This window comes from Bos taurus, chromosome 24 (assembly GCF_002263795.3).
Source record: "Bos taurus isolate L1 Dominette 01449 registration number 42190680 breed Hereford chromosome 24, ARS-UCD2.0, whole genome shotgun sequence".
NCBI lineage: Eukaryota > Metazoa > Chordata > Mammalia > Artiodactyla > Bovidae > Bos > Bos taurus.
Window position 1 is genome coordinate 32,370,581 of NC_037351.1, and position 16,200 is coordinate 32,386,780.

Here is a 16,200-nt window from a genome sequence, read left to right on the forward strand (position 1 = left end):
TGTATATAGTTTTTGCTTCTTCTATAAACATCTGCTTAAAGCCTGCATTTATGAACCCATATGGATCCATTGAAGGTAATGGGCATTAGGTGAGTGACCACTATGAGGCAGGCTCTGTTTACATTCTAGACTCTAAAGGTAGATGGTTAGGTCATTGATTTGAGACCTTTTTTCTTTGCTAATATAGATATTTACATCTATAAATTTCTTTTTTAAAAAATTATAGTAAAATACACATAATGTAAAGCTTACCTTCTTAGTTCAGTGGTGTTAACTCTGGGCTTCCCTGGTAGCTCAGCTGATAAAGAATCCGCCTGCCATGTGGGAGACCTGGGTTCAATCCCTGGATTGGGAAGATTCCCTGGAGGAGGGCATGGCAACCCACTCCAGTAGCAACCCACTGCCTGGAGAATCCCCATGGACAGAGGCGCCTGGTGAGCTACAGTCCATGGGGTTGCACAGAGTGGGACACGACTGAGCGACTCAGCAGCAGCAGTGTTAACTGTATTCACTTTGTTGTCCAGCACATCTCTAGAACTTTCTCATCCTGCAGAACTGAAACTTGATACACATGTAAGAGCACCTCTCTGTTTCCCATACCCTCACCCCCGGCAACCACCATTCTACTTTCTGCTTCTGTGCTTTGCCTACTTCAGATATCTCAGCTGAGTGGATATACAGTAATTATACAATTATACATTACAGTAATTACAATTAATATAATACAATTATACAGTAATTGTCAGGTTTATTTCACTTAGCATAATGTCCTTAAGGATCATCCATGTTATAGCATGTGACAGGATTTCTTTTCTTAAGGCTGAATAATATTCCACTGTTACGTATAGACCACATTATCTTTATCTGTTCCTCTATTAATGGATGTTTGAATTGTTTCCACCTTTTGGCCGTTGTGAATACTGCTGCTATAAACATGAGTGTGAAAATGTCTCATCAAATGCTTTCATTTCTTTTGGATGTAAACCTCGGTGTGGAATTGGTGGGTCATGTGGTGATTCTATTTTTCATTTTTTAAGGAACTTCGGTACTGTTTTCCATAGCACCTGCGCCATTTTACATGCATATCAACACTGCTCCACTTTCCCCACATCCTCACTGCAACACTTATTTCAGAGGGTTTTGTTTCTTTGCCATTCGAGTAGGTATGAAATGGCATCTAACTATAGTTTGATTTCATTGCCTTGATTGTTAGTGACATTGACCATCTTTCCATGTACTTATTGACCACTTGTATATTGTCTTTGGAGAAATGCCTGTTTAATTCTCTTGCCCATTTTTTAATCAGGTTTTTTTTTTTTTTCCTTGTTGGTGTTGAGTTGTAGGAGTTCTTTGTCTATTCCAGATATTTTCTCCTTATCAGGAACATTTTTTTTTAATATTTATTTTTTTATTTAAATATTTGCAGTATTTTCTCCAATTTCATAGGTTGTCTTTTCACTCTGCTAATAATGTTCTTTGCATAGACGTTTCCATTTTTTGTGTAGTCTAATTTATGTTTTTTTTCTTTTGTCACTTGGACTGTTGGTATCACATCCAGGAAGCCACTTCTAAGTCCAGGGCCATGAAACTTTCTTCCCATGTTTTCTTACAAGGATTTTACAGTTTTAGCTCTGACATTGAGGCATCTGTTTCTCCCGAGGCATTTCTCCTTGGCTTGTAGGTGGCGGCCTTCTTGCTGTGTCCTCACATGGCTTTTCCCTGTGTGCAGGCATCCCTGCTTCCTCTTTCTCTCCTTGTAAGGACATCAGTCATACTGGACTAGGATCCCACCCTTATGATCTCATTTCATCTTAATTACCCCTTTTAAAACCTTATGAAAAGCCCTATCTCCAAATGTAGTTTCACTGGGGATTAGGGCTTCAACATATAAAGCCCTTAATCTGGTTGAGTAAGTCCTTTTTCCTTTCCTAGTTAACTGAGAGTCCTCATTCTGAAAATCTGTTGAACTTTTATTAAATGCTTTTCCCATATTATCAAAATGCCCATATAGTTGTGCTCATTTTGTTAATATGATTATATTGATAGACTTTAGGGTGTTAAAATCAATCTTACACTTCTGGGACAAATCTCAGGAGGTTGTGATATATTACCATTTTAATATATTGTTCATAAATACTTTGTTAAGAATTTTTGCTTTTTTGTTCACGATGGATACTGGTTTATATTTCTCCTGTGGTGTTTGTATTTCTCCAATGGTATTATCTGGTCTCACATAATGAACTGGAAAATGTTCCTTTTCAGTTTTCTGGAAGAGTTTGTATAGGATTAGGTTACTGCTTCCTTAAATACTCGCTAGAATTTGCCTGTGCAGTCACAAGGGCCAGGGGGTGGGGGTGTGTGTATGTGTAGTGGGGAGAGGATTGTCATTACAAATTTGACTTGTTCAGTTGCTATAGGGTATTCATATTTTCTATTTCTTCTTGGCTTGGTGTTTGTTATTTTTGTCTTTCAAGGAATTTGTCCCTTTCTTTTCCTTTGGCTATGAAACTTAGGGTAATAATATTTCCTTGTGTTTTTAATGTCCGTGTGATAGGTAATGTTGTACACTCTTTTGCTTTTTATATTGGTAATTTATGTCTTCTCTTTTTTTCAAAGATCAATCTGCCTAGCACTTTGTCACTTTTATTTTCGAAGTGATTGATTTCATTGAAATTTTTCTTATGATTTCATTCTCTTGATTTCATCGAAATTTTTCTCAGGCTTTTGCTATTTCATTGATTTTTGTTCATTTTAAAGAATTTCTCCATGTTTTGGGCTTAATTTGCTCTATTTTATAGTTTCTTAAGGTTGTAGGTTAGATTATTCAAATTATTATACAATTCAAAATATATTTTAATTCCTGTTGTGATTTCTTCTTTGAACCAATGGATGTTTAGGAGTGTGTTGTTAAATTTCCAAATAATTGGAGTTTTCATGATTGTGTTTTTGATTTATAATTTCATTTTGGTCATTGCACATTTTCTATATGATTTCCATCTTGTCAAATTTATTGAGACTTGCTTGATGACTCTACATATGGATTATTGTGGAGAATGCACTAGAGAATAACGTGTATTTTGTTCATGTTGGCATGTCCTATAAACATTCAGTCATGATGGTTGATAGTGCTGTTTAGATCTTTTGTGTCTTGCTGACTTTTTTTTTTCATTGTGTCAGTTGCTGAGAGAATGGTGTTTAAACTCCAGATATATTTGTAGCATTATTTAATTGTTATTGTTCACATGCATATTTGTGATTATTTTCTTCTTGATTAATTGACCCTTTTATCTATTCTGGTGGCCATTTTTATCTCCTATAATAATGTGTTTTGTTTTGAAATCTATTCTGTTTGATATTAATATAACCTTTCAGCCCTTCTTATGGTTATTGTTTACATAGTATCTCTTTTTGTATCTACTTTCCACCTACTATATCTTTATATTTATTTTCTGTCTCTTGTAGATAGTATATGTTTGGGTCCCTGTTAACCATTCTGACATTTTTTGCCTTTTAATAGAATTTCTTTTGAGATTGTGGTCCACTTTTTTGGATTGTATCACTAAAGTTAAGTTCTAGAGATCCTGGATCCTATTATTTTTCTCCATTGAAGGTAATTTCCATTGTTTCAGATCATTTTCGTGGCTAGGTTTGATTGTAAACTGTTTATCATACAGTGGCTGTGGTCTGCATTCAGCTAGGCGGTATCTCAGCGACTGCTTGGTATCTATTTTCTGTGCATCAGTAAGAGATGTGAACAGAGTTGGGGAATCCCATCTCTCTGTTTCCTTTGGAGGACTCCCCTACTGTCTCTGGTATTCATGGCTGCCTAGCTTTGCTTTCTTAATTTCCAAAGACAGACTGTTATCCAAGTATGTACTTGCTGCTGTTGTGTCTCCCCCCAGGACTGTGCTACCTCAGTGAACAGTCTTGAGGATTGGAAGTGTTAGTTGCTCAGTTGTGTCCGACTCTTTGCTACCCTATGGACTGTAGCCCACCAGACTCCTCTGTCCATGGGACTCTCCAGGCCAGAATACTGGAGTGGGTTGCCATTCCCTTCTCCAGAATATCTTCTCAACCCAGGGATCGAACCTGAGTCTCGTGCATTGCAGGCGGATTCTTTACCATCTGAGCCACTTGGGAAGCTGAACTTGGTTGCAAGGTGATGTGCTCTCCCATCGAGTTGGCCAGCCCTTGTTCAGACTTCAGCTCTTCTTTTCTACTCCTCACGCTTTTACACTCAGTTCATTCTCTATACTCACATCAAACAAAAGGTTCAGGAGAGTGGCATGAATAAGAAACTGGAGCTCTGATATCTGAAGGACTTTATAGCCCAAGTGCATGTTATGCTAAATATTTAATAGGATGAGGGAAAAACTATATACCTAGTGTATATTATTACTATTTACTTTGAGTAATGAAGCATATGAAAGCCAGACTTGATGTAGATAAGCTACAATGCATTTGATACTCCCAACGTTATCACTTTTTTCTATTTTAAGTGTTTACTTGGGTATTATTGTCATGTTAATAGTGTTGGTTTTATGTGTAGATCATTTAAGGGTTCTGTTTTATGGGCATGAATGGTATTGTCTTACTGACTTCTTTTTATCCAAGGTAAAATCCACTGATAGCTGCCTCTTCTTTATTAAATGCTTCGATGACACTGTTCATAGCTTCAGGGTTCCCAAGAACAGCCTTCAGCAGACAAGAGAGGTAATTTTATGGATTTGTCTTTCATAAAACAACATTTAAGGACATAAAGAATATCAAATAGGCTCAATATTAACATCTTGTTGATTATGCCTTTTTAATGGGAGTGATGATATAAAACTTTTGAAATTTGGCTTATGAATTAATTCCTTATCAACATGTACCTGCAGGTATTTTCTCTTCTTTTAAGATTTTGCTTCTGTGAAAGTTAAGGGCCCCTAGTGGTTTTAGGAAAAAGCCTAAATGATTATTCATTCTGCCCCTGAATTTATAGGCGAGGTAAGATTGAAGTGCCCTCTTAACGGTCCTGCAGCTGGCCAGCGACAGAGCCTGGCTCCAGCCCAGGTGTTCTGCTTTATTACACTGTAGACTCAGCTTCTCTTTGTGGTAATTTGAATGATAGCAGCAAGCAAGAAAATTGGGATTGATGTGACAAAAATTCATTGTGTAGTTATTTAATGGAGACTGCATATTCCTTTCGATCAAGGCAGTATTGTAAACTTACCTTGTTTTTTTATAAATCATGTAAGGGGTTAAAAGCATTTGTTTTCCAGGGGCTTCTCTTAGTAGTGGGCTTCCCTGATAGCTCAGGTGGTAAAGAATCTGCCTGCAGTGCAGGAGACTCTGGTTCGATTCCTAGGCCGAGAAGATCCGCTGGAAAAGGGATAGGCTGCCCACTCCAGTATTGTTGGGCTTCCCTTGTGGCTCAGCTGGTAAAGAATCTGCCTGCGATGTGGGAGGCCTGGGTTCAGTCCTTGGGTTGGGAATATCTCCTGGAGAAAGGAACAGCTACCCACTCCAGTATTCTGGCCTGTATTCCAGAATTCCATGGACTGTATAGTCCATGAGGTTGCAAAGAGTCAGACATGACTGAGCAACTTTCACTTTTCCCTAAGTAGTATAGTGTATAAGAATCTGCCTACCAATGCAGGGGACACGGGTTTGATCCCTGGTCTAGGAAGATCCTGGAGAAGGCGATAGCACCCCACTCCAGTACTCTCGCCTGGAGAATCCCATGGACAGAGGAGCCTGGTGGGCTGCAGTCCATGGGGTCGCTAAGACTCGGACACAACTGAGGCCCTTCACTTTCACGCATTGGAGAAAAAATGGCAACCCACTCCAGTGTTCTTGCCTGGAGAATCCCAGGGACGTCAGGGCCTGGTGGGCTGCCGTCTATGGGGTCGCACAGAGTCAGACATGACTGAAGTGACTTAGCAGCAGTAGCAGCAGCAGCTAGGAAGATCCTATGTAACACCTACTGAGCCTGTGCTCTAGAGCCCAGGAGCCTTAGCTACTGAGCCCATGTGCCCTAGAGCCTGTGCTCTGCAACAAGAGAAGCCACCACAATAAGAAGCCCTCACACAACTGGAGAGTACCCCCGCTCTCAGCTGCTAGAGAAAAAGCCTGTGCAGCCAAAAATAGATATTTAAAATAAAAATTTTTCTAAAAATGTGTTTCCAGAATGATTAACTTTTGCCTTGCAGAGAACATTGAACAATCCAAACCATGTCTGTCCTAACGTTTCATAAAAGGGTAAGACTTCATCCTGAGAAATGCTGTGAGAAATGAGGTAGAAGGTAGGTATTTTTAGGGCAAACATTCCATATTTTTGTAAATCACTGATTTTTTAAAAACAGTAAAGCCATGAAATTAAAAGACGCTTACTCCTTGGAAGAGAAGTTATGACCAACCTAGGTAGCATATTGAAAAGCAGAGACATTACTTTGCCAACAAAGGTCCATCTAGTCAAGGCTATGGTTTTTCCAGTGGTCATGTATGGATGTGGGAGTTGGACTGTGAAGAAAGCTGAGTGCTGAAGAATTGATGCTTTTGAACTGTGGTGTTGGAGAAGACTCTGGAGATACCCTTGGACTGCAAGGAGATCCAACCAGTCCATTCTAAAGGAGATCAGCCCTGGGATTTCTTTGGAAGGAATGATGCTAAAGCTGAAACTCCAGTACTTTGGCCACCTCATGCAAAGAGTTGACTCATTGAAAAAGACTGATGCTGGGAGGGATTGGGGACAGGAGGAAAAGGGGACGACAGAGGATGAGATGGCTGGATGGCATCACTGACTCGATGGACGTGAGTCTGAGTGAACTCCGGGAGATGGTGATGGACAGGGAGGCCTGGGGTGCTGCACTTCATGGGGTTGCAAAGAGTCAGACACGACTGAATGACTGAACTGAACTGATTCCTTAAAAAACTGGAAATAGAACTGCCTATGATCCAGCAATCCCACTGCTGGGCATACACACTGAGGAAACCAGAATTGAAAGAGACACGTGTACCCCAATGTTCATCGCAGCGCTGTTTATAATAGCCAGGACATGGAAGCAACCTAGATGTCCATCAGCAGATGAATGGATAAGAAAGCTATGGTATATGTACACAATGGAGTATTACTCAGCCATTAAAAAGAATACATTTAAATCAGTTCTAATGAGGTGGATGAAACTGGAGCCTATTATACAGAGTGAAGTAAGCCAGAAAGAAAAACACCAATACAGTATACTAACACATATATATGGAATTTAGAAAGATGGTAACAATAACCCTGTATATGAGACAGCAAAAGAGACACTGATGTATAAAGCAGTCTTTTGGACTCTATGGGAGAGGGAGAGGGTGGGATGATTTGGGAGAATGGCATTGAAATATGTATAATATCATGTATGAAACGAGTTGCCAGTCCAGGTTCAATGCACGATACTGGATGCTTGAGGCTGGTGCACTGGGATGACCCAGAGGGATGGTATGCGGAGGGAGGAGGGTTCAGGATGGGGAACACATGTATGCCTGTGGCGGACTCATTTCGATATATGGCAGAACCAATACAATATTGTAAAGTTTAAAAATAAAATCAAAGTACCTTAAAAAAAAATAAAAGATACTTAACAGCAACAACAAAAAACATCAGGGCAATTTTTGGCTCTCTTAAAATGATCTGAATTTCTTGTGCTTAAGGCAGCTTAGTAAATTGTTGCTAGACGTATTATTATGCAATAACTTACTCAACAGGGTTGAGAACCTATAATTCTTAAGTGAAAAATTCTCCACCCATTGTTTTGTTTTTGTAATGTGTTTCAGTATTAATATGAATGAATATGCAAACTTACAGATGATGTTTTTTAAAGGATTGGGAAAATTTTTTATCTAGACATGTTATAAACGAGAGACGTGCATCATTACTTCGTTGTTGGGTATATTCTGCTTTGTTTTTTTGAAGCCATAACATTTTTTTTCCTCCATGTAAATTTTATGCTTTTCAGGTTGTTGTCATAATACGTGTTTCGAGTTAAAAGTGTATTTCACCTGTTTAAATCCTTGGATTATCTCAGGACTGGCTGGAAGCAATAGAAGAGCATTCTGCTTACAGCACACACTACTGTTCCCAAGACCAAGTGACTGATGATGAAGAAGACGATGCAGTTTCTGCTGTAGACTTGAAGGAATCCTTAGAGGTAAGTAGAAAATGTAACTTGACCTGTACAGCTAACTCGATCACTCAGGTTTTACTAAGAATATTTTTCTTAATATGAGGTTTTGAATTTAGATTTCTGTCCAGAATGCAAATAGTGTTACTCTTTTAGTAATATTCTTCTGCTACTTATACTGTCTCTCTTATGGTAATAATGATCAAATATCTCTGTAAATAGGCTGTAATGATAGGCATGTGCCTACGTATATATTTTTTGGTTAACATGTTTATGCTGTGATCAGATTGTCATTCTCTTTGAAAACTGCTGCCAGGAGGGGAGACATGCATTGCTTGCCTTACTGCCCTTTATGACTTCACTATATATTTCAGAGTTTAAATAATGCAACCATAGTGATACCTTCCCTGGTCTGTAGTTTCATTTAAAAGCATGTGTAATCTCTAACTTCCTTGATTAGAGGTAAGGTTAAAGCATCAGTGATGAATGGAGAGGCCCTCATCTGAAGTGACATCAATGCCTCATCCACAGAGACATACCAACATAAGTAATTGAGATAGGTATCTTTTTTCTTGGCATCAGTTTTGTGGCTGTACCTTTTGAATGAATGGGTTTGGAAGAATTAGAACTACAAAAGGATAATGTGTTTTGATTTAAATAATTATATCAGAACATGTGAATTTGCCTACGCAATTTAATCCTTTTTTAAATGAAATGAATTTATTGGAGAATTTGAATGTTTCTATGTCAACAACTTTAGTGAGTTTAAGTTTACTAATATCTAAGGAGTTTTATTGACTTAAGGATCTATCAGCTTAAAATAAGAGATTCAGATATTTTGAATCCCTAATCTTATTATGGAACATGAAAAAATTTGAGCCCTTCCATGTTTGTTGAAGACATTCCCCAGAAGTTAACTGTTGCCTTACCAGCACCCCTTCTCTTTTAAAGTCGAATATGTAAAATGACAACCATAAACATAATTTTCAGATTGGTGAACTTTGCAAAAGTAACATGTAACATCTAAATAACATTAAAACTCTTCAAATAAAGAAGGTTTAAATATTTATAGCCAAAGTCATGTTAGGCAGTAAAAAATAAAACTGTGCTAAAATATTTTAACTTTTAATCAGTGTTCCTTAAGTGAAAAATCCTTCCCTATTTATGTACCTTCAACAAAAGGGTAAATAATAAAACCTGGAAGGGCTTACAAGGCATGACAACTTCTTTCCCAGGATTATGGTAATTTTAAGACCTTTTTAATGGAAGCTACAGGTAAAATGTAAGCATACTAAGTTGCATATCATTTAAAAAAAACTTCCTTGAGGAAATGTTTCTTCTTTAGCTTCATTTTCAAATTTTAGAGTTATCAAGCACAACTGTACCTTTTATTCCTTAGTTGAACATTGAGTTCTTACACTAACTTTAAACTCATGAGTTTTTTGCCTTGTAGCTTTTATAGCACCTGAAGTCGGTGAGAGTTTCAGCCAGTGTTAAGTACTTGAGGTTTTGCAGGTTTACACTTACCTCTTTCTAGCAGAAGTTGAGTGCTTTCCTCTGTCTCAGTTTCTGGAGGTTGGTCAGAAAAGGTAAAATCTGACACGAGCGTGAGTTGTAGCTTGTGGTAGACCGGCTCCAGAACACCCTCAGTCCTTGGACTCTTAGGCTGCAGAGAAATACTGGGACCAATTTGTGAAATAGATCTATTCTAGATGTCTATAGGCTTTCTAAAGGAAATGAGGAACTCTCGGACTGGAATGTTCTGCAACTACCTGAATTAACAAAAATTAACCTCATTCCCTCAACATGCTTTTGAACGAGTAAGTGGACTTAGAAGAAATTGGGGGGGATAGGGGAGTGTCCACACAGAGTGACTGTGTCGTATGATGCTCTTGGTCCCATTGTACCTCTTCAGGGAGGGGCCTTCAGAAACTTAAAACATTTTGTCTGAGCCCTCAGTCTGTCACTGTCTTGAGGTTTGGCCTACAGGGAGAAAAGTGTAAGACAGATCATAAAAATATTGGCCTTACAGTTATTGCCTTCATGGCAACTTGAAAATATTTCAGAAATAAAAACTGGAAGAGAAATTCAAGCAGGTGTTGGTATAGAACTCTACTGTCTAATATGATTGCTGCTAGATACATGTGACTATTTACATTTAAATGAATTAGAGTTAAATGAAAAATCCAGTAACTTTTTTTTTTAGTTTAATTTTTGTAGCTGTGCTGGGTCTTCATTGCTCTAGTTGTAGCAGGCGGGGGCTACTGTCTGGCTGCAGAGGGCCAGCTTTCACTGTGTGACTTCTCTCATGGCGGAGCACAGGCTCCAGGGCACGCAGGCTTCAGTAGTCGCAGTTCCCGGTCTTTAAAGCACAAGCTCAGCAGTTGTGGCACATGGGCTTAGTTGCTCCTTAACATGTGGGGTCTTCTGTGACCTGCAGTCTAACCTGTGTCTCCTGCCTTGGCGGGTGGATCCTTTACACTGAGCTACGGGAGAAGTCCTAGTTCCTTATTTTAATTAGCCACGTTTCAAGCGCTCAGCATTTCGGACTCTTTTGTTGACTATGAGGGCTACTCCCTTTCTTCTAAGGGATTCTTGCCCACAGTAGTAGACATAATGGTCATCTGAGTTAAATTCACCCATTCCAATCCATTTTAGTTCCCTGATTCTTAAAATGTTGATGTTCACTCTTGTTATCTTCTGTTTGACCACTTCCAATTTACCTTGATTCATGGACCTAACATTCCAGGTTCCTATGCAGTATTCATTACAGCATCAGACTTGACTTCCATCACCAGTCACATCCACAGCTGGGTGTTGTTTTTGCTTTGGCTCTGTCTCTTCATTCTTTCTGGAGTTACTTCTCCTCTGTTTTCCAGTAGCATATTGGGCACCTACCAAACTGGGGAGTTCATCTTTGAGTGTCCTGTCTTTTGCCTTTTCATACTGTTCATGGGGTTCTCAAGGCAAGAACACTGAAGTGGTTTGCCATTCCCTTCTCCAGTGGACCATGTTTTGTCAGAACTCTCCACCATGACCTGTCCGTCTTGGATGGCCCTATACAGCATGGCTCATACTTTCATTGAGTTAGACAAGGCTGTGGTCCATGTGATCAGTTTGATTAGTTTTCTGTGGTTGTGGTTTTCATTCTGTCTGCCCTCTAATGGAGAAGGATAAGAGGCTTATGGAAACTTCCTGATGGAAGAGACTGACTGAGGGGGAAACTGGATCTTGTTCTGATGGGCGAGGCCATGCTCCATAAATCTTTAATCCAATTTTCTGTTGATGGACAGGGCTATGTTCCCTCCCTGTTGTTTGACCTGAGGCCAAACTGTGGTGGAGGTAATGAAGATAATGGTGACCTCCTTCAAAAGGTCCCAAGCACACACTGCCACACCCAGTGCCCCGAACCCTGCAGCAGGCCACTGCCAATCCACACCTCTGCTGGAGACTCCTGGACACTCACGGGCAAGTCTGGGTCAGTCTCTTGTGGAGTCCCTGTGCCTTTCTCTTGGGTCCTAGTGCGCACAAGGTTTTGTTTCCCCAACAGTCTGTTTCCCCAGTCCTGTGTAAGTTCTGGTGGCTCGGTGGAGGGGGTTAATGGTGACCTCCTCCAAGAGGGCTTATGCCGTACCCAGGTCTGTTGCACCCGGAGCTCCTGCCCCTGCGGCAGACCATTGCTGACCTGTACCTCCGCAGGAGACACTCAAACACTCAAAGGCAGATCTGGCTCAGTCTCTATGGAGTCTCCTGGTGCGCATAAGGTTTTGTTTGAGCCCTCCGAGCATCTCTGGCAGGTATAGGGTTTTATTCTAAATGCGATTTTGCTCCTCCTACTGTCTTGCTGGGGCTTCTCCTTTGCCCTTGGACTTGGGTATCTTTTTTTTGCTGGGATCCAACATTCTTCTGTCAGTGGTTGTTCAGCAGTGAGTTGTAATTTTGGAGTTTTCTCAAGAGAAGATGAGCACACGTCCTTCTCTCCACCATCTTGCAAGCTAAATGTGGTACTTGGATGCAATCTCAAAAACGACAGAATGATCTCTTTTCATTTCCAAGGCAAACCATTCAGTGTCACAGTAATCCAAGTTTGTCCTCCAACCAGTAATGCTGAAGAAGCTGAAGTTGAACAGTTCTATGAAGACCTACAAGACCTTTTAGAACAAACACCCAAAAAGATGTCCTTTTCATTATAGGGGACTGGAATGCAAAAGTAGGAAGTCAAGAAACACCTGGAGTAATAGGCAAATTTGGCCTTGGAGTACAGAATGAAGCAGGGCAAAAGCTAATAGAGTTTTGCTAAGAGAATGCACTGGTCATAGCAAACACTCTCTCCCAACAACACAAGAGAAGACTCTACACATGGACATCACCAGATGTTCAACACTGAAATCAAATTGATTATATTCTTTGCAGCCAAAGATGGAGAAGCTCTATACAGTCAGCAAAAACAAGACCGGGAGCTGACTGTGGCTCAGATCATGAACTCCTTATTGCCACATTCAAACTGAAATTGAAGAAAGTAGGGAAAACCACTACACCATTCAGGTATGATCTAAATCAAATCCCTTCTGATTGTACAGTGGAAGTGAGAAATAGATTCAAGGGATAAGATCTGATAGACAACCTGAAGAACAATGGAAGGAGGTTTGTGACATTGTACAGGAGTCAGGGATCAAGACCATCCCCAAGAAAAAGATATGCAAAAAGGCAAAATGGTTGTCCTAGGAGGCCTTAAAATAGCTGAGAAAAGAAGAGAGAGAGATGAAAGAGATCAGTCGGTCAGTCGTGTCCGACTCTTTGCAGCCCCATGAATTGCAGCACACCAGGCCTCCCTGTCCATCACAAACTCCCGGAGTTCACTGAGATTCATGTCCATCGAGTCAGTGATGCCATCCAGCCATCTCATCCTCTGTCGTCCCCTTCTCCTCTTGCCCCCAATCCCTCCCAGCATCAGAGTCTCCTCCAATGAGTCAACTCTTTGCATGAGGTGGCCAAAGTACTGGAGTTTCAGCTTTAGCATCATTCCTTCCAAAGAAATCCCAGGGTTGATCTCTTTTAGAATGGACTGGTTGGATCTCCTTGCAGTCCCAGGGACTCTCAAGAGTCTTCTCCAACACCACAGTTCAAAAGCATCAATTCTTCGGCGCTCAGCCTTCTTCACAGTCCAACTCTCACATCCATACATGAACACAGGAAAAACCATAGCCTTGACTAGACGGACCTTTGTTGGCAAAGTAATGTCTCTGCTTTTGAATATGCTGTCTAGGTTGGTCATCACTTTCCTTCCAAGGAGCAAGTGTCTTTTAATTTCATGGCTGCAGTCACCATCTGCAGTGATTTTGGAGCCCAGAAAAATAAAGTCTGACACTGTTTCCACTGTTTCCCCATCTATTTCCCATGAAGTGATGGGACCAGATGCCATAATCTTCGTTTTCTAAATGTTGAGCTTTAAGCCAACTTTTTCACTCTCCACTTTCACCTTCATCAAGAGGCTTTTTAGTTCCTCTTCACTTTCTGCCATAAGAGTGATGTCATCTGCATATCTGAGGTTATTGATATTTCTCCTGGCAATCTTGATTCCAGCTTGTGCTTCTTCCAGCCCAGCATTTCTCATGATGTACTCTGCATATAAGTTAAATAGGGTGACAATATACAGCCTTGACATACTCCTTTTCCTATTTGGAACCAGTCTGTTGTTCCATGTCCAGTTCTAACTGTTGCTTCCTGACCTGCATACAGATTTCTCAAGAGGCAGATCAGGTGGTCTGGTATTCCCATCTCTTTCAGAATTTTCCACAGTTTCTTGTGATCCACACAGTCAAAGGCTTTGGCATAGTCAATAAAGCAGAAATAGATGTTTTTCTGGAACTCTCTTGCTTTTTCCATGATCCAGCGGATGTTGGCAATTTAATCTCTGGTTCCTCTGCCTTTTCTAAAACCAGCTTGAACATCTGGAAGTTCATGGTTCACATATTGCTGAAGCCTGGCTTGGAGAATTTTGAGCATTACTTTATTAGCGTGTGAGATGAGTGCAATTGTGCGGTAGTTTGAGCATTTTTTGGCATTGCCTTTCTTTGGGATTGGAATGAAAACTGACCTCTTCCAGTCCTGTGGCCACTGCTGAGTTTTCCAAATTTGCTGGCATATTGAGTGTAGCACTTTCACAGCATCATCTTTTGGGATTTGGAATAGCTCAACTGGAATTCTGTCACCTCCACTAGCTTTGTTCGTAGTGGTGCTTTCTAAGGCCCACTTGACTTCACATTCCAGGATGTCTGGCTTTAGGTCAGTGATCACACCATCGTTATTATCTGGAAAAGAAGAGAAAAGAAGAGAAGTGAAAGGCAAAGGAGAAAAGGAAAGATATACTCATTTGAATGCAGAGTTCCAAAGAATAGCAGGGAGAGATAAGAAAGCCTTCCTCATTGATCAATGCAAAGAAATAGAGGAAAACAATAGAATGGGAAAGACTAGAGATTTCTTCAAGAAAATTAGAGATACCAAGGGAACATTTCATGCAGCGATGGGCTCGATAAAGGACAGAAATTGTATGGACCTACCAGAAGCAGAAGATATTAAGAAGAGGTGGCAAGAATACACAGAAGAACTATACAAAATAGATGTACATGACCCAGATAAACTTCTTCATGACCCAGATAACCACAATGGTGTGAACACTCACCTAGAGCCAGATATCCTGGAATACAAAGTTAAGTGGGCCTTAGGAAACATCACTATGAACAAAGCTAGTGGAGGTGATGGAATTTCAGCTGAACTATTTCAAATCTTAAAAGATGATGCTGTGAAAGTGCTACACTCAATATGCCAGCAAATTTGGAAAACTCAGCAGTGGCCACAGGTCTGGAAAAGGTCAGTTTTCATTCCAATCCCTAAGAAAGGCAATGCCAAATAATGCTCAAACTACCAACAATTGCACTCATCTCACACACTAGAAAAGTAATGCTCAAAATTCTCTAGACCAGGCTTCAACAGTATGTGAACCATGAACTTCCAGATGTTCAAGCTGGATTTAGAAAAGGCAGAGCATCCAGTAATCAAATTGCCAACATCTGCTGGATCATCAAAAAAGCAAGAGAGTTCCAGAAAAACATCCATTTCTGCTTTATTGACTATGCCAAACCCTTTGATTGTGTGGATTATAATAAACTGTGGAAAATTCTTAAAGAGATGCGAATACCAGACCACCTTACCTGTCTCCTGAGAAATCTGTATGCAGGTCAAGAGGCAACAGTTGGAACTGGACATGGAACAACAGACTGGTTCCAAATTGGGAAAGGAGTGCGTCAAGGCTGTATATTGTTACCCTGCTTATTTAACTTCTATTCAGAGTACATCATGTGAAATGCCAGTCTGGATGAAGCACAAACTGGAGTCAAGATTGCCAGGAGAAATATCAATAACTTCAGATATGCAAATGACACCACCCTTATGGCAGAAATTGAAGAAAAACTAAAGAGCCTCTTGATGAAAGTGAAAAAGGAGAGTGAAAAAGTTGGCTTAAAACTCAACATTCAAAAAACTGAAATCATGGCATCCGGTCCCATCAGTTGATGACAAATAGATGGAGAAACAATGGAAACAGTGAGAGACTTTATTTTTCTGTGCTCCAAAATCACTACAGATGGTGACTGCAGCCATGAAATTAACGACACTTGCTCCTTGGAAGAAAAGCTATGACCAACCTAGACAGCATATTAAATAGCAGAGACGTTACTTTGCCAACTAAGGTCTGTCTAGTCAAGGCTATGGTTTTTCCAGTGGTCATGTATGAATATGAGAGTTGGACTGTGAAGAAGGCTGAGCACCGAAGAATTGATGCTTTTGAACTGTGGTGCTGGAGAAGACTCTGGAGAGTCCCTTGGACTGCCAGGAGATCCAACCAGTCCATCTTAAAGGAAATCAGTCCTGAATATTCATTGGGAGGACTGATGCTGAAGCTGAAACTCCAATACTTTGCTCACCTAATGCGAAGAGCCGACTCATTTGAAGAGACCCTGATGCTGGGATCGATTGAAGGCGGGAGAAGGGGACA

General features: G+C 40.3%; 1 protein-coding gene across 6 annotated transcripts in view; it reads left to right on the forward strand.

The window, feature by feature from the left end:
* The window catches only part of OSBPL1A (oxysterol binding protein like 1A), a 230,388-nt gene that overhangs the window by 64,473 nt on the left and 149,715 nt on the right, over positions 1-16,200 (forward strand). For 5 of the 6 annotated variants that reach the window (XM_010818787.4, XM_024984539.2, XM_010818786.4 and 2 more), the window contains 2 exons: positions 4,615-4,713; positions 8,052-8,174. In XM_010818787.4, coding sequence (XP_010817089.1) covers positions 4,615-4,713; positions 8,052-8,174 — 222 coding nt within the window. Of the gene's footprint in view, positions 1-4,614; positions 4,714-8,051; positions 8,175-12,674; positions 12,693-16,200 lie in introns of those variants that run through there. The other variant, XM_059881021.1, reaches the window with a different exon arrangement.